At 39.8% G+C, this 26,062-nt stretch overlaps 1 protein-coding gene across 1 annotated transcript; it reads right to left on the bottom strand.

Annotated features, from left to right (window-relative positions):
- Positions 1 to 1,233: 1,233 nt before the first annotated feature.
- Positions 1,234 to 25,279, bottom strand: LOC130580470 (glycine dehydrogenase (decarboxylating), mitochondrial). The gene is made up of 14 exons (XM_057377990.1): positions 25,058 to 25,279; positions 24,888 to 24,966; positions 14,958 to 15,093; positions 10,960 to 11,124; positions 7,988 to 8,065; positions 7,297 to 7,444; positions 6,861 to 7,057; positions 5,681 to 5,777; positions 4,464 to 4,569; positions 3,302 to 3,441; positions 2,638 to 2,718; positions 1,982 to 2,079; positions 1,452 to 1,536; positions 1,234 to 1,362 (listed from the first exon to the last, which is right to left on the bottom strand). Exons 1-14 carry the CDS (start codon positions 25,262 to 25,264, stop codon positions 1,249 to 1,251), a joined length of 1,731 nt encoding a protein of 576 aa, XP_057233973.1. The 5' UTR covers positions 25,265 to 25,279; the 3' UTR covers positions 1,234 to 1,248.
- Between the last annotated feature and the right edge of the window lie 783 nt (positions 25,280 to 26,062).

Raw genomic sequence — 26,062 nt, 5'->3', positions numbered from 1 at the left:
GATTGTCCCCCTGTACTGGGCACTGGTGAGGCCACACCTCAGATCCTGTGTTCTGTGGGGCCCTCACTCCATGAGAGAAACTGAGGCTCTGGATCATGTCAGAAAGGCTCCACATCTGGTGAAGTCTCTGGAGCACAAGTTCTGCGAGGAGCAACTGAGGGAGCTGGGGTTGTTTAGCCTGGAGAGAAGGCAGCTCAGGGCAGACCTGACTGCTCTCTACAACTGCCTGAAAGGAGTCTGTAGCCAGGAGGGGGTTGGTGTCTTTTCCCAGTTACAACTGGTAAAACAAGGTTAAGATTGGTTATAAGGAAAAATTTATTCACGGAAGGGGTTATCCAGCATTTGAGCAGCCTCCTTAGAGAACTGCTGGACTCGACATCCCTGGAAGTATCTATAAGATATGTAGATATGGTGATTTGGAACATGGTTTGCCAGTGCCAGATTAACAGATGGACTTTATCTAAAGGGTTTTTTTCCAACCTGAATGATTCTATGATTTCCGGTAACAATTTCTGTAGCATTAGAAATATGCTTAATAATCCTTAATTTCTCCTACTACTTAGTTTCACCTTCCCTTACACAGAGCTGTGGGATCACAGGGTAGACAGAGGAGTTGTCTGGAATAGTGCATAACATTTCATTGCTGTTGGTTTTACATAGAGGAAATATGACATAAAACAGACATAAAACAGCAAATGGAGAGAGAGAGAGCAGTGAGAGAAAGGGGACAAAGGAAACTGGTGAAAGATGAAAATGAGAAGACAACATGGAGATGGCAAATGAGGCTCATTCGGAGTCAAAAATCCATTTGGTAACCGAACAGCCTGGCTAAGGCTCTGCTTCCCTTGCTATCAGCTAGAAAGATATCTGGGAACTCATTTGGGAGCTCTTCACCTAGGGAAAAGGGGGTTATCCTAAGAAATCACAAACTGAAAAAGAAGAATGAATTGTCAGTCCCACCTGAATCTCTCCATATTTCTGAGGATTTAATTATAAAATTTGTAAAGCAGACACAACTTGGGTAATGCAACATCACTTGATGGAAAAGGTCTGTGATACCTAATTCCAAAAATTCTTTTAATTATTTCTTTCAAAATGTAGAATGCAAGACCACACACTCTCTTCCTGTTGTTGCACTCCTAGTTGTGCTTTTGAGAACTTTTTCTTAGTGCAAAAGGAAGAGGGTGACTTTATCTACTCCTGAAACTAACTCCTCAGCTGGAGAGTTAGACCAAGAGCAGCCTTTGCTCATCTACAATGACTGTGGCTACACAGTTTATCCATGTGGCTACCAAGTGAGAAGCTGTTATTCCAGCTTACCGTAAGCTCAGCTGAACTGTTAAGCTTCATTGTGCAGGACCCCTAAAAATACAAACACACATCAGTATTTATCGAAATACATAAACATGTAAGTAAGTACATAATTGTTTGTCTTTTTGGTAAATACCTACCAAAGGAATCATGCTGTGAACAAGGGAAATATCTTTGTTTTCTAGTCTTTTCATGTACCGCACTATATTTGTCTCAGAGTGATAGCTGAGAAGACAAAACACAGTGTTAAGGCAAGCAGAGCAGCTACACAGCTGCTAACATAGGAAAAGAACACAAAAAATAAATAAGACTGAGGACAGTTATTCATATATGCTAGGTAGTTCTTTCCAAACTGGCACTTTAAGCTTGCTAGTAGCAATGTGAATTAAAAATGCTTATTATCATCTCAGTAACACTGTAAGGGCTCTAGTAAGTCTGATACCAGGTCCTGAAATAATACCTTGTACAATACAGCAAATTAATGGAAAAACAAATTTCCACTGCTCATTTAAAATGAGAAAGATAACTAAAAATGCTACTAAATAGCTTATTTCAGAGTAACAGGTGACTGTATGAATTGAGCTGTGTCCTCAACTGACTCCACTGCTAGTTTTGAAAGGAGGTATCTCAGATTGCATAAAAATAGCAAATATACAGCAGTTTCACAAACCTGTTGAAAACCTGGTGTGTCAAGAATTTGGAAGTTCTCTTGAATGGGGAGCTAAGGATGCCTTTGGTTTCCTCACCCATTCCCTCAGCAATTAGTTCCTTCAACATAAAGAAATAGAGAGTTAAGTATTTTAATGGAAATTCTTTTTTGTCGTCAACTTTTATCAGAACTAGCTTATGCTGCCAGTTTACCTCAGGATCTAGTCAGCTTTTAAGGTAAAAACTCCCATCTTTACTAGCATATGTGTCTGTATATATCTAGCATGAGAACAGCAGTATATAGAAACTGGGTATGGATGTCTCAGCTGTCCTCATCTTGTAGGTATTGCTGGTAAGTGCTAATGAAATGCAGCAAAAATTCCAGTGGGAAAGAAATAACTGACCCCATTTCCTGAGCATCACAAAAGAATAACAGCCTAAATGCAACGTGTTCCAGCTGATCAGAAGAACTAAGTGTCACAACCAGAAAATGGCATCACATAAATACATTTATGTAACACCACCTCTTTAATTAAGAGAGGATCTGAAATACTTAATATTTAACAAATGGTCATCCCCTATCCCCCTACAGACATCCCTTATCCAAGAGCAATTTTGCTTTTCATTAAACATTGGAAACATTAGAATGATTTAATACATGACTTGTTATGTACTTACAGAGGAAGACTCACAACCAAAAATCCATAGTATGTCATCTAGGTCTTTCTCATTTACAGTTTCATCAAGTGATACTCCAAGCTAAGGATAAAAGCACAATTAATTATACAAAATTGTTAACTCCAGATAGAGTATATTTGTTTTGGTCAAGAAAAACTTTCCAGAAACCCAAGAGGAAAAACAAAATCAATCCACCCAACAATAGGTAAGCATAGGTATTTATAGGCATTTGTGAGATATGCATTTATTTTATTTATATAAAATTTTCCAATTCTTTCCTTTACCCTGCTAAACCATCCAAGTGGTTTAGATTTCAGTCTGTCTTTAAATACTGCAAAAGAACCTGAATTCTGGACACCACCTTGTATTTCATCACTAAATTTTACAGTCTCTCCACTCTACACCTTAGTGGCATATTTAGCATGAAAAAAATTAGACAAACTTTTTTAATAGGCATAAAATGAAAATATAATTGTTATTTCTGAAAGTTCAGTGCATCACTTAATAAATTCATTCTTTATATTATCTTTATAATTGACATGGGAAAATTACAAGATCTTAAACAATTTTGTTCTGTTGACACATGTAAAGGTTAGAAACTTGATGAAGAAAATGTCATAATACAAAATTTCTGACTTTATCAAAGGCTTAGAAAGTTGCTTACTCTGCCATCATTATAAATCCGAAAATTTATTTTTCTAAGAGCTGCCCTGTCCAAAACCTCTTTGACTGAGCATCCACATGTGATCGTCAAGGTGTCAAAGAACAGATCATGATGTAGTTTATGACCAGCTCTCCTGAGACCTATAAAAAAGAGTAAAGTTAATTCTATTATATGTACACTGCATCGTTTGCTCAGGCAGTAGTTGCAGAACAATACTATCTATCCCATAAGAAAATGCTTTTACATAATAAAGCAAAATATATCCCTTGTGTAAAGAGCAGCAAAATCACCAGCTTTTTAGTGAAATATCAGGGGGTTTTGAAATACTAATTTAGATTCAAACCTAAATAATAATGCAGATCAGATCTAGGGAAGGTCATTCTGACACATCAAATGTGTAATATATACCGTAGCACAGTTGGTATATGAATGCAATAAGGACAAAATAATAAGATTGGAAAGATATTAATGGATATTAGCTGTCACAGAGCTTGCCATAATGAAGTTTAGAGTCTTGGGGTTTTTCACAGTAGCAAGACTTCTTCTGGACAAACTGGCAAATAAAGCATGGACGTTTGTTACAATAATTCCAGTTTTGTATAGCTCCTTCTGACAGCAGTGATGGTCATATCAGTGAAAAAAACTACCAGACCACATAGTCCAGATGTAATAATTGCTTTTTACTACAGATTATGTGTTTTTCTTTAGCTGTTAAGCTTTGGGATTTCAAAGTTCATAACAGGTACGATAGTCCACACAATTTAACTGAAATGTTTCTATTGCTTTATCCTTTATTATCTTCTTTTGCTATGTTATTAATACTCTGTGAAGATTTCTGTGAGTAAATTAGGATGGTCCATCATGAGAAGTAGAAGCTAACAAACAGCAGTTTAACATTATCATCTAGATAMGATGATAATAAGATGTCTCTTAGTTTCCCAAGGAAACAGAAGAAATGCCTGCAAGTTCTTACCACGCCGACTTCTAATTCTTGGATGCCATTATCAGAACTATGCAAAAATATCAACTGTGAATTTTGTATTAGAATGGCCTCTCTCAAGYTGAGATGACACACATCAGATGGACACTCCTGCCCCCACCCTGTAAATTTATTTAAGGGGTAGGGATTTCAGAGCAGCTCCTGTGAGCATTAAGTACGCACCTTCAGCCAAGATTAGAGCAGCGTTGTGTACTCGTCTTGCAATGTGCCTCAGCCCGTCAGCCCCATGGTAGATACCAAACATGGCTGACATATTCGCCAGAAGAGCCTAGGAGACAAATACAGTTCATTTTTATTGTTATTCTTAGCAAAGACTACTTCTTGTAAGTTTAGTGGAGTGTTTCTTTAGCACCCAGAGACAACCACATATCCTCAGCTGATGTTTTAACTTATTATGTGTTACCTACAAAATAAAAGGAGGGAAAGGCAAAATACATTTATAAAACTGTAAACACTGATTATTAATTCAATTTCCTTTGAAATGTAACTATTTTAGCAATTAACATGTACTTAAATTAGACTACGGCAAAGAGTTTTTGAGACTTTCAAGTCAAGCTAGTCTCACAAGAACTTGTTTAGAATCAGTACAAAAAGTGGTAGAGTATCTTTTGAATACTAAATGATTAAACTTATGTTAATAATAATAATAAATAGTAATAATAGTAATAATAGTAATAATAGTAAAAATAGTAATAATAATAATAGTAATAATAATAGTAATAATAATAGTAATAGTAATAATAATAATAATAATATTAATAATAGTAGTAGTAGTAAAATAAAGATCTCCTCAAAATCCAGACCAGGAGGAAAGTAATAATAGGAGAAAAAAAAAGTTATGACCCTATCTAGCTGAAGATCTGTGGAGGTAGGCTGATGATAACTGTTTTGTATACTTAYTCACTAAATCATGGTATTTTCCTGTAATATCTCTTTGATAATGTAACATTCTTGCATCAAATCACATAGACAAAAATATAAGTTGTGATAAGTTGAGTAATTATTTTTAGATTTTAAAAATGTATTTCTTCTGCCTTGAGTAAGAAATTCAGATCATTGGAGTTCCCTCGTATTTTATTAAAAGCTCTGTCTCGTCTATAACAGACACAGCACTACTCAGTGGTGCTCATTCTACAAGACAGACAGGTTCATGGCACTGCAAGAATTCAGGACTGGAGTAAGGAAACACAGCAATGCTCTCTTTTCAAGCAGACCCATTATTCAAAGGACTCAAAACAAATGAACAAAGAACATTTCTTTTCAGAACATTTCAGAATATTTCTGGATTCTCCATTTTTCTATTAAAATCACTCAAAAGTAGATCTAACTCATTGTTCAACTTGTTTCCTTTCTAGCACAGAAAACAAGGCATAAGTTACCTGTGCTGTGCAGATGTTGCTGGTAGCTTTGTCCCTCCTGATATGCTGCTCTCGTGTTTGCAGAGCAAGCCGGTACACTTCCTTTCCATTCGCATCTCTAAGTCACAAGAGAAAATGTTGCTTCTGTTACTCCAAAATTTCAGTTATTTATGACATACACCTTTATGCATGCTAACCTGAAACTGGTTATCTAACCTCAAAGACAGAAAGGTCTACAGACCTTTAGCAAAGCAAAAGTGGGGTCAATTGTGACACCAAACAGAGCAAGACTAAAGCAACTCTAGATTTCTGTTCATATCATGGCTGGTTGGGCACAGCACACAGTGAAAATCCTAAGCATCCTACAGGAGAATTTGRTATTTGCCTTAAAATGACACAGGTTATTACAACTATTTTAACTGAATAATAATATAAATTAAACATTCCTAAGCATATTTATATGTGAATGTTTTAGTGATGTTGTTTACTGAAGTACTTTTGAACAGCTTCTGTGCCAAAGCTATGCAGTCTTCCTAGTGACAATTACTTTGCATTTCAATTATTACCAGTTAGACATCTTGACAAAACACACAGTACATCAACAACAGTGATTATTAGAGGCAAGATTCTGTACACAATTTTTCTGCTTTAAGCATGGTTAATATTTGAACTAGATTAAGTTTCTTCTAGATTATTTTGGAGGTTCACTGAATTTTCTGCTTCTTTCTATTCATGCATTGTAAGATTGGATGACAGAGAAAAAAGTCTAACTGTACAGATAAGGCGGCGTAAATTATCTTGGAAAGCCTCAGGCCATTGCAATGAACCCACCCTGCTTTCAAGAAAAAAGGTGCTTGGTACAACACCACGTTAATTTGTTACTCACAAAGGCTGCACAAGATGGTCACAGTTTGGTTTTTAGGTATTACTAAGATCTCTGGGGGCACAGTTTAGATTGGATATTAGATAAAAGATTTTCAAAGAAAGGGTTCTAAAGCACTGGAACAGGCTGCCCAGGGAAGTGATGGYATCACCATCCCTGGAAGTGTTCAAAAAATGTGTGGATATGGCACTAGAAGACACGGTTTAGTGGTGAAGATTGTGGCAGTTGGACTTGATGATCTTGAAGATCCTTTCCAACCTTAAGAACTCCAAGAGTCTGTGATTTCAATCTTCACCTCACGGCAGAGAGAGCCCTTACCTGGTGACACCCACCATTCTGCCCGGCATCATTCTCACCAGATTCTCCTTCACAGCAAAGAACGCTGCATGGGGTCCCCCATAGCACAGCGGGACACCAAACCTCTGTGAGTTACCCAGGACAACATCCACCCCAAACTCTCCAGGAGGCTTCAGAATACAGAGGGCCAGAAGGTCAGTAGCACAGCAGGCCAGAGTCTGAGAACAGAAATGCACAGAGCATCAGCCTCTTTTCTGAAGGAATGGTGTTTTTATGGGAGCTAGGTTTTTCAATTTCATTTCAAGCAGCTCCATATCACTTGCATAAAGCTGATGTGCAGTGGTTGTAATGGTTATCAACTGCAAGTAGCTGAGATGGGATCTCATTAATACTTAGTTTCTACAAAAATGGCTCTTTGATGCATCAGATCTGTATCTGTGTGACTAAAACTATTTACCCCATTCTGATGAGCTCTTTCAACAAGTTCAGAGAAGTCTTCGATCTTCCCTTCAGTGTCTGGATACTGAAATAACACTCCACTGACATCCTTTCCACTGAAATCCATCTCATGGGGTAACTTGAGCTCAGTAATTACACCTATATAACTGGAAACAAAAACACGCAGAAGGCAAAATACTCAAACCACTTCCAGCCTTGGAGTGATATTTAGCAAGAWGTTTTCATGGACTCATATATGACTTTAACATACAGAGAGCTAAACATGCTTTGCAGCTCTAAACATTGAGGGAATTTCACATCATGATATGTAGTACTGAAGAAAAATTGCATTTGATATGACCACCCTAAATACAGAGCAAAGCATACAGCAGATAYATAATATACTTGTTTCCTAGTAAAAGAAAAAGAAGACCAGACTGAATTCAGCAGTCAAATGTATATGTTTGCGCAACAATTTAAAAGAAAAGTTGAGTATTTTCTTCTTACCRTATGTTTAGTCTCTTGTTTAAACAGCTTTAATTTCATTGCAGTTGTGTTTGAACTAGAAGCCAATGCCAGATTATAATAGACTTCTGCTTCTAGTTTGCAAAGAAAGCACAGGCTAGAAATATTAAGTATATGGCAAAAAGGCACAGATGGAAAATGAATGTAAGGGAAAAGATATGGTGGAAAATGGAGAAAAACATTACTTTGCTCTAGTTTGGACCACTGCTATAGTTTGAGGGTGGCATCGGGCATCTATGTAGAACTTCCTCCTTTTGTTGTGTCTGTTAAAAAGGAAAAAAAAAGGTTTACATATGAATAATATTCTTTTACATGGATATAAAATTAGCTTATTTTCTAGAAGTGAGTTTTCCTATGAAAACAGGCAGTTGAAAATATTGGTTATTATAACCAGATTCAGTGTAAGATTGAATAAAGGTTCTGGGACATTTGAATTAAGAAAGTTAATTTCAGACACTCAAATGAAACTCATATGTGACAAAAAGTTAAAACATATTATAAAACAGAACAGGGAGATAATTTCAAAAGCCATGGGAATGGCTCCACACACACATACTTTCTTAAAAGAAATACAGCTGTGATCTTTGATACAGATTTTTCAGTGTTGGCCTGGACAAACAAACATGAGCCACCAAAGTAGGTAAATGGATATGAAGAAGATGGGTCCCTGCTCACAGCAGTGGGGCTGGAACTGGATGATYTTTAAGGTCTCTTCCTACCCAAAGCATTTTATGATTCTGATAAGACAATTCCCTAATTTTCTCTGGTAAGTAGAATTTTATGTCAGACTGAGGCTTTGAATTCGCAAATAGCTAAAAAGCAATCTCTGCAACCTAATCACCTTCCTGATACAGAGTTCTGCAGTGACCTTCAATCATTTCTCATATTTTGTTTGATTCTGCAGATTACTTTCAAATGGCCCTACATCAGATATCCATGAAAGTAGAACTGGATACACYTGTGTGAGAACAAGCTTTAGCAACTTAGAATGATATACTCCAACACTTTTTAAAGCTTATTTTAATCACTAATGGGGGAAAAAGGTCTTCAGCTTGCAAGGGCTCAAGAGACTCCGGCCATGGTCTGTTAGATTATATGATAGAAGGTCCTCTGCACCCTCCAGAGAGGCAACAGCAGGTGGGGGAGCCCAGATAACAYCCAGCTCCTGCTGCTCCCAGGTGCTTCCCAGGGAAAATCAGCCCAACAGAGACCCATCTCCACAAGTGCAGAGATGTAAAGAGGCCGCCAGGCATGTSAGAACTCTAATTAATTAACCTAAACTTGCACACTGTCTGTGTGCCACCCCCCAYTTGGTGGGTAGGCATTATGAGATGCATGAGGAGAGTGGGATTGCAAATTTCTCTTATTGTGTTTTGGGGGGAAATAATGCAGCTAAATGATTGTGTGAGCAACAAGCATAACCAATCAGCAGAGTAAGGGGACAACTGGGACAGTCACATTTAAATAGCTGGTTGCTGAAGCACTTGAAACTAACTAGTGAAATTTGACCCCTGTTCTTGTTAAATGCCCTTCTGATTATTTTCATTGGAAAGGAGACTCCATGCTCTGTGTGGGTGTGTGTGTGTGTTTGTGTGTGGGTGTGGGTGTGTGTCTGTGTGTCTGTGTGTGTGTGTTTGTGTGTGGGTGTGTGTTTGTTGGTGCCACTCAAGTCAGAGCACGGAGGTTCCCCATGTCCCTAATGACAGAGTGAATGTTTTGCAGTGCCAGCCCCTGGAGCAGCACCTCACCCTCCAGGGGCCCTTGTGTGTGTGGTGGGACCAGCAGGAGCAGCAGTGTCTGGGTGTCTGTGGCTGGGCTGGTACCACGGGCAGGGCAGCCGGACTCTTTCCGTGTCTCTGTTGTACTGGGGAACCCAGCCCTGAGCACTGCACTGTGGGATGTGGAGTCACCAGGGTGAGAGGGAGGGATCCTTCCCTGGCCTCCTGGCAGAATTCCTGCTCCCAGTGCGGCCCAGGAGATTGCTGGCCTTTTGGCCACAAGTACACACTGCTGAGTTTTGTTCAATTTGGTGTCACCCAAACCTCCCAGAGGCCTTTCCAGAAAAGCTACATTTCCAGCCTGCCAGCCCCATCCTGTACCCCACATGCCTGGGGCTGCTTCTCCCCAGGTGCAGGATTATTCTCTTCCCCTTGTTGACCTTCACACAGCTCCTGCCAGCCCATTTTCTCCAACCTGTCTCAAAGATCCTCTGGACATCACCAGAACCCACTGGTCTATCAGCTGATCCTGCACCATCAACAAGTTTTGYATCATCAGCAAGTTTGCTGAGGATGCAGTCTGTCCCATCATTATTTGCCCCCACTGTTTCCCCTGGGATATTGCTGTCCTCCAACTGGAGTTCSTGYCAGTGACAGCACCCTCTGGGCTGACATTCAGACAGATTYCCATCTAACTCATTCCTGCCTCATCCAGCCCATCATTTTCAGTTTCTTTGTGGAGATTTAAGGGAGATCCACTTCTCTCCCCTCCCCTACCAAGCGAGTCACTCAGCTGCAGAAGTCATCAGACTGGTCACACATGATCTTCCCTGTGTTAGTTCATGCCCATGACTCTTGATTCCCTTCTTGGGAGACACGTCTGGAGACGCCCTCCAGGCCCTGCAGTTGTTCCATCATCATGGAGGGATCGAGGTGAGGCTGACCTGCTGGTAGTTCCTGCCATCCTCATTCCCGCCTTCCTGGAGTGTCATTTGCTTTGCTCCAAGGCTGAATTTCCTCTCCCAGTCACTGTGGTTGTTCAGGGACAGCCAAGGGTGGCCTCTCAGGCAGCTCCCTCTGCACCCACGGGTGCAGCACATCATGAGTTTGCTTGAGTGCTCTCTAACCTGACCCTGCTCAAACAAAGGTAAAGCTTCCTCGCTCTAGAATTTCTCCTGTCCTTCTCTAGGTCCTTAGGTTTCTTAAGGCCTTAAATGTCTGAATTAAGCGTTTACATCAACGTTTTACTGTCGTTTAAGCGTTAAGCATTAAGCGTTTCCATTTTACTGGAAACYTCTCTGGGAGCTTGGCAGCATGGACTACAAGTGTTCAGAGATCTGCTCACGGTAACAAGGTCACACCCAACTTCAACCCATTGTCTACACATGGATAGATACCTTCAAATTCCAAAATTACTTCCTGCTATGATTTAGCCATACCTGTGGCATAATTGCATGGCTTCTGCAGCAGCTGTCCCTTCATCCAGCAGAGATGCATTAGCCACGTCCATTCCTGTGATATCGCACACCATAGTCTGGTAATTCAGGAGGCTCTCCAGCCTGCCCTGGGACACCTCAGGCTGGTAAGGAGTGTACTGGGTTACCCTGTAAGGAAAAAGTTCTGAGTTTGGGTCTGGGAAAATACAGAATAACAAAATTGTGGCAATATACAAATTAACTATTTGATGGGAAAAAAATAGTAAAGCGTAATTCATTAATATGGAAGCTTCTTAGAAAACACTTATTTTTAGACAACCATAATTTTTATCTTCTGGTGTTGGCTTTTTACAGGAGAATTCTGTTTCTCCATTTTGAAAAGAGAAATTACTTTTAAAACAGAGGTGTGAGCGCATTATGGAGAAGTGAAAGAGTAAGTAGATACTRAGTGTGGAAGAATTGAATGAAGTCACAATATCCGAAGGAGAATGCTTTGTTCAGTGATATCTAGGYATGGCCATGATTTTTCAGTACTGTTTCTGAAGCTCTTTACTTGTCAAGTTCTTCTCCACCTTTCTAGGAGGAAAGGCACTTGGCATTTCCCATAATCAAGCTTGGAAATATGCAACTTCTTGTGAAATGCAAGTTTCCATGTATGTTAGTAGAGGGAAGTGAGACTGATATGAGTTTTATCTGTTGTCACCTGGTGAACAACACAGTAGTAGCAACATGAGCAACTCCTTCAAAAACATAAGAATCTAAGRGAAACACTCCATTTTAACAGTCCAGAAAACAAAGCAGCATGGGTCCAGGGATGAAAGGCAAAAACAGAGGTCAGACTCTCCTCTCACTGCTGGAARTTTGGGCACTGGATTCCACAGTAGCTCAGGACAGACTTTACGCCAGATTGAATTTAGAGCAGCAGCCAGAAAGAAGCGGTAAGTGGGAACACTTGTGGCCTCTGTTTTCTAGCGATGGAAGAAAATAGCAGTTTGTTTCCTTTAAAGGACAGCAGTAAGCCTTAGAGTTTTGAAAAATGAAGTGAAAGTATAAGCTTTCCAGAAAGACTCAGGAATTTGGAAGCTCAAGTCATGTAAATTCAATAGAAGGCAAAAACCAAAGATTTCTAAAGAAAAAGCTGGAGAGCTCAGTATGAGAGCAAAATGAAAGGAGCAACAAAATAGTAATGTGAGAGAGAAAGCAGGAAAAGAGTCCTGAGGAGAATGCATGAGCTAGAAGGACATACTCMACATGTTATCTTGAAGTGTAATATATATTGCTAATGTATTTACTRTCTAATTAAATGACACATCTGCTTGAATTACTCACATATACTATTCAGTACAGAAACAGAAATCAATAGCTATGTATTGAATACATAAATACYGATGGTTTTCCCCAAAATGCTCCCAAAAACTTTTTCCTTTTTTAGCACATTCTAGCACTAAACTAATTATCCTCATATGACTGCATAGTTCACAAGTGAGACCATGTCCTGGGCTGTGTGCAACCTTGCTAATCCAAATAGTAAGTTTTTTTCTCCACAGCTGCTAAACTCAGTGTTTGGTTTGCCAGATAAACCTTCAGTCTGGAAGTATTAAGATTTGTTTGCTATACTTTAAGTTTTACAATTGTGCTTTCTCATTTTATTTCATCTGAGGGTTGTTTTTTGTATTTTAACTTGCAGGAGGAACTAGAATTAGACTAACAGGAAGYAAAGCACCGAGATTAATTGAAATGCATTACAGAAATCCTACCCCACAGAGTTGAGAAAGCACATATTATTACAAAACAGAATGATTTTGTTGTTACGGATTTGAATGGCAAACACAGTTGAAGTAAAAACAAACTATTTCAGAGAGATGGAAAAAAATCAACCACGAAATTTTGAATTCCAGTACTGCCACAAACTACAGGGTATGAAGCTTAACAGTTCAACAAATAAAGACACCTTTTTATAACATAAAAACTCTTAAACACCATTTTTTGGAAGGTTTGTTGGCATTTTGTAATCATCTATATATTTTAATTTATTCTACTTCTCCACAATTTCTTCAAATAAAATATCTGACTTTAGTCTGCATTCTGACTTCTGCCTGAATATATACTACATGGTAAGTGACTTTTCAAAGTCATTTGAAAGCCAACTCTCTAAAAGTAATGTTTGCACAGTATGTAGTTGTTTTCAGAATAACTTCTAATAATTTGCATTACATTCTGAGTGTTACCCACTAACCACCCTCACACCAGAGATGTGAGGACTGCAGGCATCCTTGGTGCAGGTGTTTTATTCTTACAAATTTAGTATCTGGGGGCAAAGGAATCAAATGAGCTGCACTTTGGACACTTAGTTGCACCAACAAATGCCAAGCAAAGAGAAACAAGTTATGTAAGAGAGATTGAATAGATCAGAAGAAATAAGCATTTCTTGCAGCATTTCCCTTGGAACTGCAATGTGAGGTGTGTCAGTGTGGAAAGTGTTACACACTCAGCAGATGAAAGGAGAGGTCTGATTCCTCAAACAGCTTCCATAAAGCCTGGGTAGTTGTTTTAGCACAAATGCACACACASATGTACGCTCTCTCCAACAAACATTTTAGCCTTCACTTTAGCCATCTAATAGTTTAGCTTTTAGCTGTGTAGTTTGACTTCAATGGACAGCGCAAGATGAAATTTCTGGACAGATTCTCTCAGTTGCTTCATTAACTTTACAGAACCTTTTAGGATCRAAAAATCTGCAGTTCATTCTGTTCCATTTGCTAACTGTTCTTATTTTTGCTTCTCTCAACTGATAATTTGTTTCATGGTACTGTACTGAAATACTTAGATTGCATATGTTGCAAAACATGAATAAGGATAAGGCCAAATAAAACTTTTATAGATGTACTTCATAGATTCCTGAAGTTTACTCCAAACAGTGCAACTTTTCCACCAGTGATGTAAATAGAGCCAAGAAATCTAAAAATAAATAGACTTAGAGGTCTACAAATATGTAAACCCATTTATGGCAACCCAAAGTATAAGAAATTATATACAAGTAACAATTTTTGCACAGAGTAATGATCCTTTGGTTGGTTGTGTTTTTTTTGTTATTGWTGTTTGGGCTTTTAAAAATATATATAAAACATTTAAATATGCATATTGCTAAAATAGAAATCACCCAGTAATAATGAGAGTTATAATTTTAATACAGTATAAATGATGGACCTTACTRACTAGTGATAGGGGAACTTGTAAACTAAATGAGAAATTGCAAGATACCAGTGACATTCAGTCTGTTGGAAAGTGAGATTTCACATGAAATGTAGCCTGTTGCACAATTTCTGAGTTATAGTTCTTCAGAAACTGAAATGTCAGCTGGATAATCAGAAACAAGTACGTTATTCTCAGCTTTTTCATAAATGAACTGTCATATTATGATAGTTTAATATCACTGCTGTTCATCAGAGAATTATTTGATCAGACAAGAACTCAGTTTATCGACAATCATTCAAACACTTGAAGTTCTCTGGTTTTAAAAAAAGATCAAGGAAGGAATACTAAGAGAATAGCCTTTAGAATTTTCAAAGTTTCTTACTTCCTCACCAGAAATCATGATCATAGTATTGCATAGTATTTAACTGCCTCCACCCAAATTGCATACACCAGTGGAGGAGGGAGCTCTTTTTAATTTAGGCAGAAGTTAAGAAAGAATCACTTTGATTTAGGAGGTAACTCTGTGTACTTCCTTAAAGCAAACAAGTAATCTTGAAATAGTTCATAATAAATAGGAGCTGTAAAAKTGGTGGCATATTTCACAGAAAAAAGCATATTCTAAAGTCAATTTCTAACTGCAGCATGAACAAAGCAGTTACTAAGTGGTAGAGTACACATCATTACCAAAAATATGTATAATATGCCTTAATAAAAAAAAAAGTTTGTGGTGTACTTGTCTATGCTGATTCATAGGACAAACCCCAAATGTGTACTTATACATTTAACAGGACAAAGTGGTACATTACCAGCCTGCGTTCTCCAACAAGTTGCGCGCGATGGGCTGGGGCACYGAGCAGTTGTAATAACCCATGCCGATATACGAGCGCCAGATCTTGTTCTTGCTTGCGATATTGTATAAAGTTTCAAGGATTTCATTTTCACCTGATTGGAAAGAAATTACATCAGAATACAGCTACATGGAACAGTCGCAGTTTTTAACTGAAATGTCTTCCACCCTGGTGTAAAAAAAATCATTGGCCATGCAAGTATAAACATTAGCAGAATAAAGTGCAAGCCAAGAATAGCAAAAGTAAAGTCATAACCTTGTMAAATACTCTGGCTAAGTTTAAATTCTGCCGGAATTCTGGAAAATGCAACACCTGAGTAGTAACAGCTCCAAATGGTGTGGAAAGAATAGTGAGAGAAACAGCCGCATGCAGAAGGAGCCCATTTTGTGCTAAGACAATGTATATTCAACCCAGAAGAGACCCATCTTGCACATGCATTAAAWTATACCTCAGACGGCACTTTTTGTTAGCTGAATAACCATGCAGAATCTATGTTGGATGAGGCCACTGCCATCCACATTTGCCTTTTAGTGTTTCTAACAGTCATATTTGTGCAAACTGGGCTCACACCAAACACCCAGGAATAATTTCTTAGTATTAAATAACTTTATTTTCTCACATTTTCTCTAAATAATTAATAAAATTGACCCATTTTTTAATTCAATTTTAGCTTGTTTCATCAGCTTTTTTTTTTTTAAGTGTTAATAAGAGTATTTCTAGCTTACGAAATTCCAAATGAGATTAACTTTTAAAGTAGTCTGCTAGTCTAGTTTTAAGAGATTACAAAAGAATGATTTTGAAGTATACCRAATGAAAACATTTGCACTCCCTCTCTGCACCAATCACAGTTTACTCTTTGGTCTTGCTTCTACATACTTCTGTGTCCTGAAAGCTGCACAAAAACCACACTGAGTCAACCCGTTCCAGGCAGCCAGTGAATGGAGCTACAAAGATGGGTAGCATTTATAAAGTGTATYAGTAGCTGAGGATGCAGAAGGCTGGTGAGTAGACCATCTTAAGATCATGCAAAGAGATAGATCTGCCCARCCTCAGAGACCAGGGTGGAACTGGGCACCCATCCCCTACGTAACGGAAGCAGATGTTTTTTAATTCTTCCTCCAAATCTCACCTCAGAGTTTGCTCTAATGGGACAGTTACACCAAACTCTGTTCATTCTGCACTGCAACTTGAAGAGCACACTTTGTAATGTAAGGCTGAACATCACAGAAGTAGAATAGCTTGGGCCCTGGATGTCTCAAAACCTATTTCCTGTCTGTAATTTACTCCAACAAGAAAGATCAAGCCAGAATAGTTGATTCTCTGGAATGTGGTGGCAAATAATTATCTAGGTTTCGAATTAATTTCTAGTGCAATCACAAACAAGGATGCCAGAACTTTAGCTCTGATTTCTAAACCTGTTTTTCCCTTTTACTATAGTTGCACTATGGCATTCCATGTATAATTTTTCTTTCCAGAAATACCCAGGTTTTCAATTAATTTCTTCCATAGTCACATTTACACCTTTCACAGAGTTATTTTTTTACTGATGTTCAGTTCTMATTTCAAAGTCCATTTCTTCTCTGCTTTTTATTCAGCATTACCATTAGATCTAATGTAGGAAGACTGATTTCTTTGTTCAGTAAAATGCCATTTTTTTTCTGGAGACTTGTATATTTATTAGGCTTGAATTCAGCAATGTCCARGGCAAAGTTTCTAAAGTGTAGTAAAAAACTCCACTCCCCAATACTCTTCCCACAGAGTTTATWTTGAGACAGATGTACTTGTTTGTTTAAATGAGCTTTAACATTGTAGAGACCTTCCTGTACCACTTGCAAACCAAAAGTTTGATGAAAGACAGTTCAGTTGCAGTTTCAGACAGAGGATTGTTCTCTTGCACAATCCAAACATCAATGATTTCTTGGAAATGGTAATGAATTTCCTTGTTTAATTCCAAATTGCAGTTGAGGGCAGAAGTTGGCTATTATTTAACTTGCTCACTAGCCCTATGTCACACACAAAAATGCACTGAGTGCAATTTCTGCAGCAAACACATACCACAAATACTGTACAATGATAACATTTCCTTTGTTTGCACAACTGGGCTTTTCTTCTAGTTATTTCTCAGCAATTGTAGTGAACAAAAACTACATGCAGACACTTAGCTTGCGCTGCAGATCTCTGAAATAAACCTGCTTCCAAACTGAAAGCACAAAGCCAAAAGCCTAGTGAGTGCAAGCAGCTAAGGTAGTGATTATGCTTAAGCATAGTACAACACTCCATCTAGAATAACTACAGGCTGGCAGGTTCCAACACTTGAATATATTTTTAATTACCACATTTTAATGAGCTACCTGTGAAGGCAGTTACACAAACAATTTTAATCAGGGTGGCAAAATGCTGAAGGGCAYGCTCCTTCGGCTCCTGCTTCACCTTACTTAGCCCACTCCTTTGGTCACCGTGAGGCCAATGGCAGCAGTACAGCCCAAGCAACATCTCCTACATTTGACATGCCTCTTTAAAGAGATCTGGGATGAAGACTCCTTCCTCTATGCCTTCCACTGCCTGGAAGTATTTCATCACAGTACATCTTTAGGAAGTTAGCTCACAAGCAACYGCACTCCTGAAAAAGGGAAGTCAGCAGCCCCTAATTCATCTACCAGATAAATGCTCTCTTGGTTCATCTATGACCAAACATAAATCCATGTAGATTTTATTAATTTGTTGTTTGCTTCAGACTGATAGGGTTCTGAATTCAAGTAGCATTGAAGTAGGTAACTATGAGAGAAATTAACACAGATGTTGGAGTCTAAAGACCACAGAGCAAGGCAATGCAACAAACCATTCTTAGCAGTACCCCCAGCACCACCAGGACGGGATGGAGGAGATGCAGCTGCGCTCTCAACAGCAGTGCAATAGCAGGAGGGTGAGGGGCTCAGGCTGGAGATAAGGAGAGCTGTGCCTGTGAGGACAATCCAGCAGCAGAGCAGGGTCTCCACCTTTGGAGCTTTCATGTTCTGACTGGGTGAAGCCCTGAGCAGCCTGCTTTGACCCCACAGCTGAGCTTTGGGCAGGGGCTGGAGACTGGCCTGGCTCCTCACCAGCCTGAAAAGGATCCTGTGTCTCTGTCACTAGCATTATTTCCCGCTCCATCAAGCCTAGGTTTCAACAGTGTATTCCCATAACGTTATTTGTGAAAGGGGTCTAACTCTGTATTGATAATTTTGTAAATAACCAAYGCTAATACATAGGCAGATGAATGTGAACCCCACAAGTGATCTTCTGTATGATTAAATATTAATTTTCAAATTTATAATGAAGTTGCTAAGTTTTAATTTTGGTCCACAAGACTGTCACCAAACCTAGAAAATAGCAGACGTTTTCTGCTGTATAAACTATGTAACTTGGAGCATATGTAGTGGAAATGTTGTAATATTATAAGCAATAATTAATKTCTTTAAATTTAAAATAGATAGGATTTCTAAGAATTTTAATATACATGGTTCAAAAAACAGCTTGAGGTATTTTTGGGGTGGTACCAACTTTTTTTTTTTTTAATTCCCCCAGCAATGAGATTAAGAATGAATATGCAAAATGGGGAAATAAAACAGAAAGAAAAACTCACTGTATTAAAGTAATGGTTGGACTCTGGCCAGCATCACACTCAGCTGTTCCCAGTATTCTAAGAAAAAGTGATTGAAAGGTCTTTATCACAAACTCGTTTTATTGARTGTACAATAAAAATTCTYTGAGAATCGAAGAATCTTGTTCAGAAAAAAAAAAAAATAAAAAAAAAATTGCCAGCTAAGTCACTGCAGTTGATCTTTATCCCCCTCATCAACTCATTAGAAATTATGATTAAAGACAGAATAAAGTCCATTGCTTTTGCTGTACTCTTATCTTACGATGTTGAAAACTCACTGAGCATCCGAGCAGCTCTGCAAGGCCCCTTCCAGACTGCTGTGTCCACAGGTAGCAAGACAGAATATATCACAAAAACACTAAGAGGAACTGAATCATCAGATCATAAAATTATACACTCATTTCTACTAGTGTTTTTGTGGCTAGCATAGCAGAATTGCCTTGAGCTTGTGAGATACCTGCAAAATAACATGGTACCAGAGAAAGAGGAGAAAATACAAAATGACCAGTTCAAGTTAACAACTTGAACCATGCAATACAAAAAGGTTATTATTTGTCTGATATAATTTTACTCACTTTATGCCAGATCTTTAAAAAAAAAAAAAAATCTACCCACTTAGATCAAGGAAGCAAGATCTTCAGAACAGTTGAAAAATGAGGGATTAATTTATTTCACTTGCTTTAGTAATTAATTAGACCTCTTTAGAAAAGAATCCAACAGATTATATTGAAGTAAACCAGTTCCAAAGCACTGTCAGACATAGTAATAATAATAATAATAATAATAATAATAATAATAATAATAATAATAATAGTAACAGTGCTATAGGACAGCATCACGAAAATGCAAGTTCTAGATGCTGTGTCAATAACTTCAAGATATGGGCAGGGAATCAAGAGCATCTGTTGTCCTGCCCCTTGCCCCTCCTTTCACTCAGGATACCTGTGCTCACCCAGCCAGCCCAGGCAGCAGACACAACCKGAGCATGCTGAGAGGAGCCAAAAGCACAGACAGGCTGAGTGTCAGGAAGATGCCTTTCCCTGTCCTCCCCTTTCYCTGTGAAAAAAAGAGCAGCAGCCTGAAAGTGTGTGAGGAGCAAATTGTGTGATACTGCTTGGACTCCAGCAGCAGGAAATCTGAGATGACTCAATCAGCTCTAAAAATCTGCCTGACATTAGGAAATAATTATGAGTTCACCGARAATTAATTTTTAATTGGCATTTTAAATATAAAATCCTATTAAAGAARGTTCACTGAATGAAGAGCTGTTAAACTTGGAGACACAAATAGTCTTTATTACAATATAACTGTACATCTGAACACTATTGCTTTGAAGAACATTTAGATTGCACACCCAATTGCATTCTTAAAATTTTGGGAACTAATGTTTATAAATTCTAAAATTTGAGAATGTACCTGAGAATATTTGGGGGAAATAAATTATGGCAGASTTTGTAGAAGTATTTTTTAATTCAAACTTTGTAAAAGTTCAAATACTGAACTAAAAAACAGAARTACAAACATATGAACAAGACTTACGTATTACATATAAAGATGGACATAAAATAGCAGCATTGCAGGGATATCTACGACTGACACAGACAGTAGGTTTGTAGGGATAAAATAAAGAGGATTACTCTTATATAAGATAATCTGTTCTTTTACTTCAAATGGGTCAATCACTACATATGTGCTAAAGCACCTTCAATACCTAAAGAAAAGCTGATTGTTCAAGTTTACTTACTGTAACCCTGGGAAAAAAATCTCTGTAATACCAGCTGATCCCAATTAAGTATCAAACAGATGTCTAGCCTTGTAGTAAATATTGACTGAACAGAAGTTACACATCAAAATTACATTTTTCCTTTACTATATCTGCAGAAAAATCCAACTGCAAAAAAAAACCAACATCCCTCTTTCAGAACCAGTTGAGTTACAGGACTGAAACTTACTGTTAGCAGGTCAGACATTTTGCTGTTTTACCCCTACTGGCATTCACTGGCATGTTCAGGTGGTTTTGCAACATGGTCAGTGGGCTATTGGCAGCAGATACATTTTAAATGTTTTTGGGTTTTTATTGTCATAAAATGGGCATAGCTTATTTTGTTATATCACGTATCAAAGAAAGGATTTCATTACAGAAACCTCTTTGCACAAGCTACATTCCCTCTCTCCTCCATCACTGACCATGGCAGTACAAGAAGAAAATTTGCCAATACAGGTAAAGTCAGTAATTATTGAAAAGCATTTAGAATATAGATGCACCTGTACCAGCACAACTTGGCATTTACCAGAACAACTACTTCATTCAGAATTAAGAAAAATGAATCACTGAATAATTTAGGTTGAAAAAGACCTCCAAGATCATAAACTTCAACCTCTGACTGATTACCACCTTCTCAATTAAACCGTGGCACTAAGTACCATGTCCAGATGTTTCTTGAACACCTTCAGGAATGGTGACTTAACCACCTCCCTGCATTGTTCCAATGTCTGATTTCACTGATGAAATTCTTCCTGATGTCCAACATGAACCTCTTGTGGCACAGCTTGATGCCATTTCCTCTTGTCCTGTCACTTCTGCGCTGGGAGAAGAGACCAACCCCCACCACACTACACCCTCACTTCAGACAACTGTGGAGAGTGACAAGGTCTGCCCTGAGCGGCCTTTTCTCCAGGTTAAACAACTTCAGCTCCCTCAGGTGCTCCTTGTAGGACTTGGGCTCCAGACCCTTCACAGGATTTCATTGCCTTCCTCTGGATGTGCTCCAGCACTTCCATGTTCTTCTTGCAGTGAGGRCCCCAGAACTGAWCACAGGGTTTGAGGTGTGGCCTCACCAGTGCCCAGCACAGGGGGACAATCCCTGCCCTGGCCCTGCTGGCCACACCATTGCTGATCCAGGCCAGGATGCCATTGGCCTTCTTGGCCACCTGGGCACACCCTGGCTCATGTTCAGCCGCTGTCACCAGCACCCCCAGGTCCTTTTCCTGTGGGAGCTTTCCAGCCACTCTGCCCCAGCCTGTGGCACTGCCTGGGGTTGTTGTGACCCCAGGGCAGGACCTGGCCCTGGCCCTTGTTGAACCTCACACCCTTGGCCTTGGCCCATGATCCAGCCTGGCCAGATCCCTCTGCAGAGCCTTCCTGCTCTCAGGAAATGTCCAGGTAAATCTAAATACTTTCTCCCCATACATTTAATGTCCTTCAGGGAAGCAATGAAGCTTGATTATTCCACTGAAGAGTAGGCCTGTGCTAAAATGTCTGTGAAAGATAACACAGGTACAAAAAGATTGTGCTTCTACTATAATCAGAGATTTTATTTATCATCAATTGAATATGCAATGCCTTATAAACCAGCTCTTTAACACAAGCTGCATCCACAAGAGCCACTTCCTACTTCTTTTGACTATTTCATACACACAGTTGATTCCTTTTCCATCTTTTAAGTAATTTGTTACATTATCAGTGGAAAGATCTGTAATGCAATCTTTCCCAGTGACACACACAATCCAAATTTGAAGACTCGCATGTATACCAAATGTACATATCTAATGTACACACCTGAGATGCGATCTACAGCTAGGAAGGTTTTTCAAAATACCCAAATGTACTTGCAGAGACCTAAGAAAYTCACCCAAATGCGCTTTTCTACAGTGTGTGTGTGGTTTTCTTGAATCGCACGTCTATTTCTATCTGCAAGGGCTGACTTCAATGAGATTTCAATGTAAGCTCAGCTATGTTTGTTATTAGAAAGGAGTAGCTCTAGCACAGCTCATTTTCTCATCTCCACTCCAATCTGTAGCGTCACAATGATTACATTTTTGAGTTACAAAGACAAGTGGAAATTGCTGTATTATAAATTTTATAAATGCTGAAATTCATTGAATGACATTTGGCATTGTTTTGTCCTGCTCTCTCAGTCCATATATGAGTTAGGGGGCCAATGGAAGTATTCATATAAATAAAAACAAATKAAAACAGAATAGAATTTTCATGACACTTCCCAGTTTTGCTATTTCCCTTTAGAAAAAGGTATATGATAGAGTAATAATGCACCATACTCACATATGGAATACCACTCTGGTGACTGGAAAGTGTTCTCTCTAATGGTGCATTAATGAAGAAACAAGCTTCACTCAGATTACTGTGTTTTGGTACGAGATGTTCAATGTTGTGCTGCACAACTTCAAGCTGAGGCTTTTARCTTTTCTTTTAAATGCTGTGGAATTTTCTGCTATCAGTGTAGGGGCAAACTAATGACAAACAACTACACATTCAGTCATAAAACAATGGCTGCAGAAGAAAAATGCAGTAGTGTACAAGAAAAAAAAGCTTCTGTACCTCATGCAAGCATCTCTTTTGAAAACTCAACTGYTGCATGCTGTGCAATGTGAGACTGCATCACAGTCACATTCTTTCAAAGTTTACTCTAAAGGAACAAGAACAGCATAGCAAGTGGAGCAAAATGCCAGCGAACTAAACACACTGTTAGCTAATGAGGCCTGCTGCACAGTGAGAGCTCCCCTACAACGAAACATCAACTAATGCACTGCTGTGTAGGAGACATCCACTCAAAATTACTATGAAAACCAGCTTTTGAGCACTGCATCAAGATTATGATTTAATGACTTATCACCAGTGTAGTTTTCAAGRATGTGTATGTATTTTAATGCCCAACTGTCCCTTATTACTTTTATGTGTGTTTTGATGATGTAAAATTTTGTAAGATTATTATATTAATTAAAAGTAGAAAAATAGTAACTACAAAAAAAAATGGAAAGGCTTTTAAGACAGAATTAGTAACGACTAACTGCATTTAACCACTCCTACAGACCTAAAATATAATAATCTAAAAAGTTACTTCAGATCAGTGAAAATCACTTGTCAGTCAGGGAGTGCCTTGATTAAAATACATTAACCATAGGAAAAGATGTAGCAGTATTTTCAGCAGTTACAAAATCAGAAGAAAGTTGTTAAATTCTGCTTCTGCATACAGACTCTTCCCATTTTAATAAGATAGAAAGTTACCAAAATTTAAATGCCACAGAACTAATGAAACATTTTTAGAAGTAGAAAGTTATCAGCCCCTATTGTATCCCTCGTGGCTAGAATCTGTCTTTCCAGGGTCTAGTTTTCCTGGCTGTTCATTGTGGGGCTGCCTCTCACGCGTGATGTCATCTCAGAGCAACCAGATTGAACTGGCCAGGAACCTCACCGGAGCTGCGGGCCTGAAGTTTACACTCAAATTACAGCACACGGGTGAGCAATGAGAAAATGCCAGCGAGAGGAATCAAGTTTTCTGCAAATCAGGCAAAGGATCTTGACACAAAAGTGAAGTTAATACTGATGTAACTGTCTCCCATATCCGAATGGCCACTGTTAGAGCTTTCCGTTTTAGTGGAATTGTTCAGCATTGGGGATTTTTAAGTGTTTCTTTCATTTACAGGACTTCCAGCATGATGTTCACAGATACTGTTCAAAATGCAGGTAGAAATTCTGTACTGTTCTTTCTAACCCTTTAAAACACAAATAACTAAAACCTCATGAATTCACATCAAGTTTTCTACAGCAATTTGCTGAATTACTATAGTGCCACAATAGCTGACTCAGATGTTTTGCATTCCTCAGTTTACCCATAACCCTCAATCAGAYGGATTTAAAGTCATGACCATTAGTCTACTGTGTATCCATAATACGGAGACACAGTTGCTTAATTAAAATATGCAGGGTATTACGGGGAGGGGCGGAGGGGGGAAGTGGGGAGAGGGAAGAAATAACAAAGAAATCCTGCAGATACATAAGAACCAACAAAAGACTCCTTGGCTTTGTGGCTCCTTTGGAGCTGCAGTCCACACTAACGGGACGGTTTTTAGTCACACTTTTTCCTCTATATCAGGCTCTTGGGACAAAGTGAAGTCAAGGTAGCACTTGAGCTCCAAAACGGGTTTTCGAGCTGTCCCTGTCCGCTACACACATTTTCTTACCGATTTCCAAGAGGAAAGTAGTAAACGCAGCAGCCAAACTACCGAGTTTGTCGGAGAAGAATGAAGTGTCGGTGATGGTGCTGCTACACTTGGTAAAGTCATACTCTGCACTTTACTTTCGCTGTAAGGTCAGATCGCTACACGTTTCAGCGGGGACATYGGGGGCGCACCCCAAGTCCCCCCACCCCCCACGGCGCTGGCGGCCGGAAGGGGCCGCGAGAGAGCGGGGGAGCTCCGGGAGCACCCCGGGCCATGCGGTCACTTACAGACGTGGTCATCCATCCTCAGAGGCCTCCGGAGGCGGATGCTGGCCGGGATGGTTTTGTCCATCAGCTCCTCGACGCTCTGCAAGAAGCGCCCGCACGCCGTGTTAGGTCCCGGAGGGTCCGCACCTGGAGTGTCCGGGCGCGCCGCCCCCTCCACGCACGGCGCCTACCTGSACCCCGACGGTTCGCAGCATCTCCCGCTTCTCCTGCTCCCGCGGCCCGATGTGCCGCTGGGAGAAGTCATCATGCCGCGGCAGGAGCTGCTCGATGCAGCGCGCCGCCTCCCCGCTGCCCCAGCGCCGCTGCCCCGCCGCCGCCCGCAGGTGCGCTGCCCCGCGGGCCGCCAGCCGCCCCCACCAGCGCCCGCAGCTCTGCATGGCCCCGCCGCAGCCCCGCTGCCGCCGCCGGGCGCTCGCACTTGTGTGCGGGGGGCGGCGCGGTGCGGCCCCCACTGCCCTCGCCAATGGGGCCCGGGGGCGGCGCCGCGCTCGCCCCGCCCGCCGCCACCTGCCCGCCCGCCCCCCGGCCCTGACCCCCAAYGGGCCGGCCGAGCATCCCCCGCCGGGCACATCCCGGAGGGCATTTTCCCGGGAGAGAGGGTCTTCGTTCACAAAAGCCTTGCTCGGATAGGAGAAAAAGGTTTCTGTGTTTTTGCACCGGAGCGTGGACTTGCTTTCAAGTGTCGAGCTTTAGGAGGAGCAACACATCCGCTATTCACAGCTCTTACCGGGATGTGTGTCCGCGTGTTTGTGCGTGTGAACTTCATTACTGCTTTAACTTTTGGCGATGTTAGTGTTGGGAAGCTGAGCGGTAGCTGGAACCTACTTTTCCCCTTATTTCAGTTCTGCGTCTCTCTGAGGATGCATCAGCATAGTTGCCAACTTGTATCTTTATTTRTAAAGATACCCACATTTCTTCATCCTCCAGAACTAACCCCAAGGTTGCCACATTGAGAATATGTGTTTGCATCAACCTTTAAATCAAATAACAATGAAAAAATAKTTCAAACATATACATTAATTTAATTTTAATTGTATCACAGATATACTGCCTTCTGAATTTGATGAAATAACTGATCACTACTTCCAAACCTAAAAGTAAAAATTTGCTTTGCATYAAAGACCGCTGACACATGCAAGCTCTCCATTGCTGTAGTAAACATGAAATTACTTCTT

The sequence above is a fragment of the Malurus melanocephalus genome, unplaced genomic scaffold, assembly GCF_030028575.1.
Source record: "Malurus melanocephalus ecotype Western Australia unplaced genomic scaffold, MMel_1.1 scaffold_337, whole genome shotgun sequence".
Classification (NCBI taxonomy): domain Eukaryota; kingdom Metazoa; phylum Chordata; class Aves; order Passeriformes; family Maluridae; genus Malurus; species Malurus melanocephalus.
Note: the sequence above shows the minus strand (reverse complement) of the source record. Positions and strands in the feature narration are given on the sequence as shown.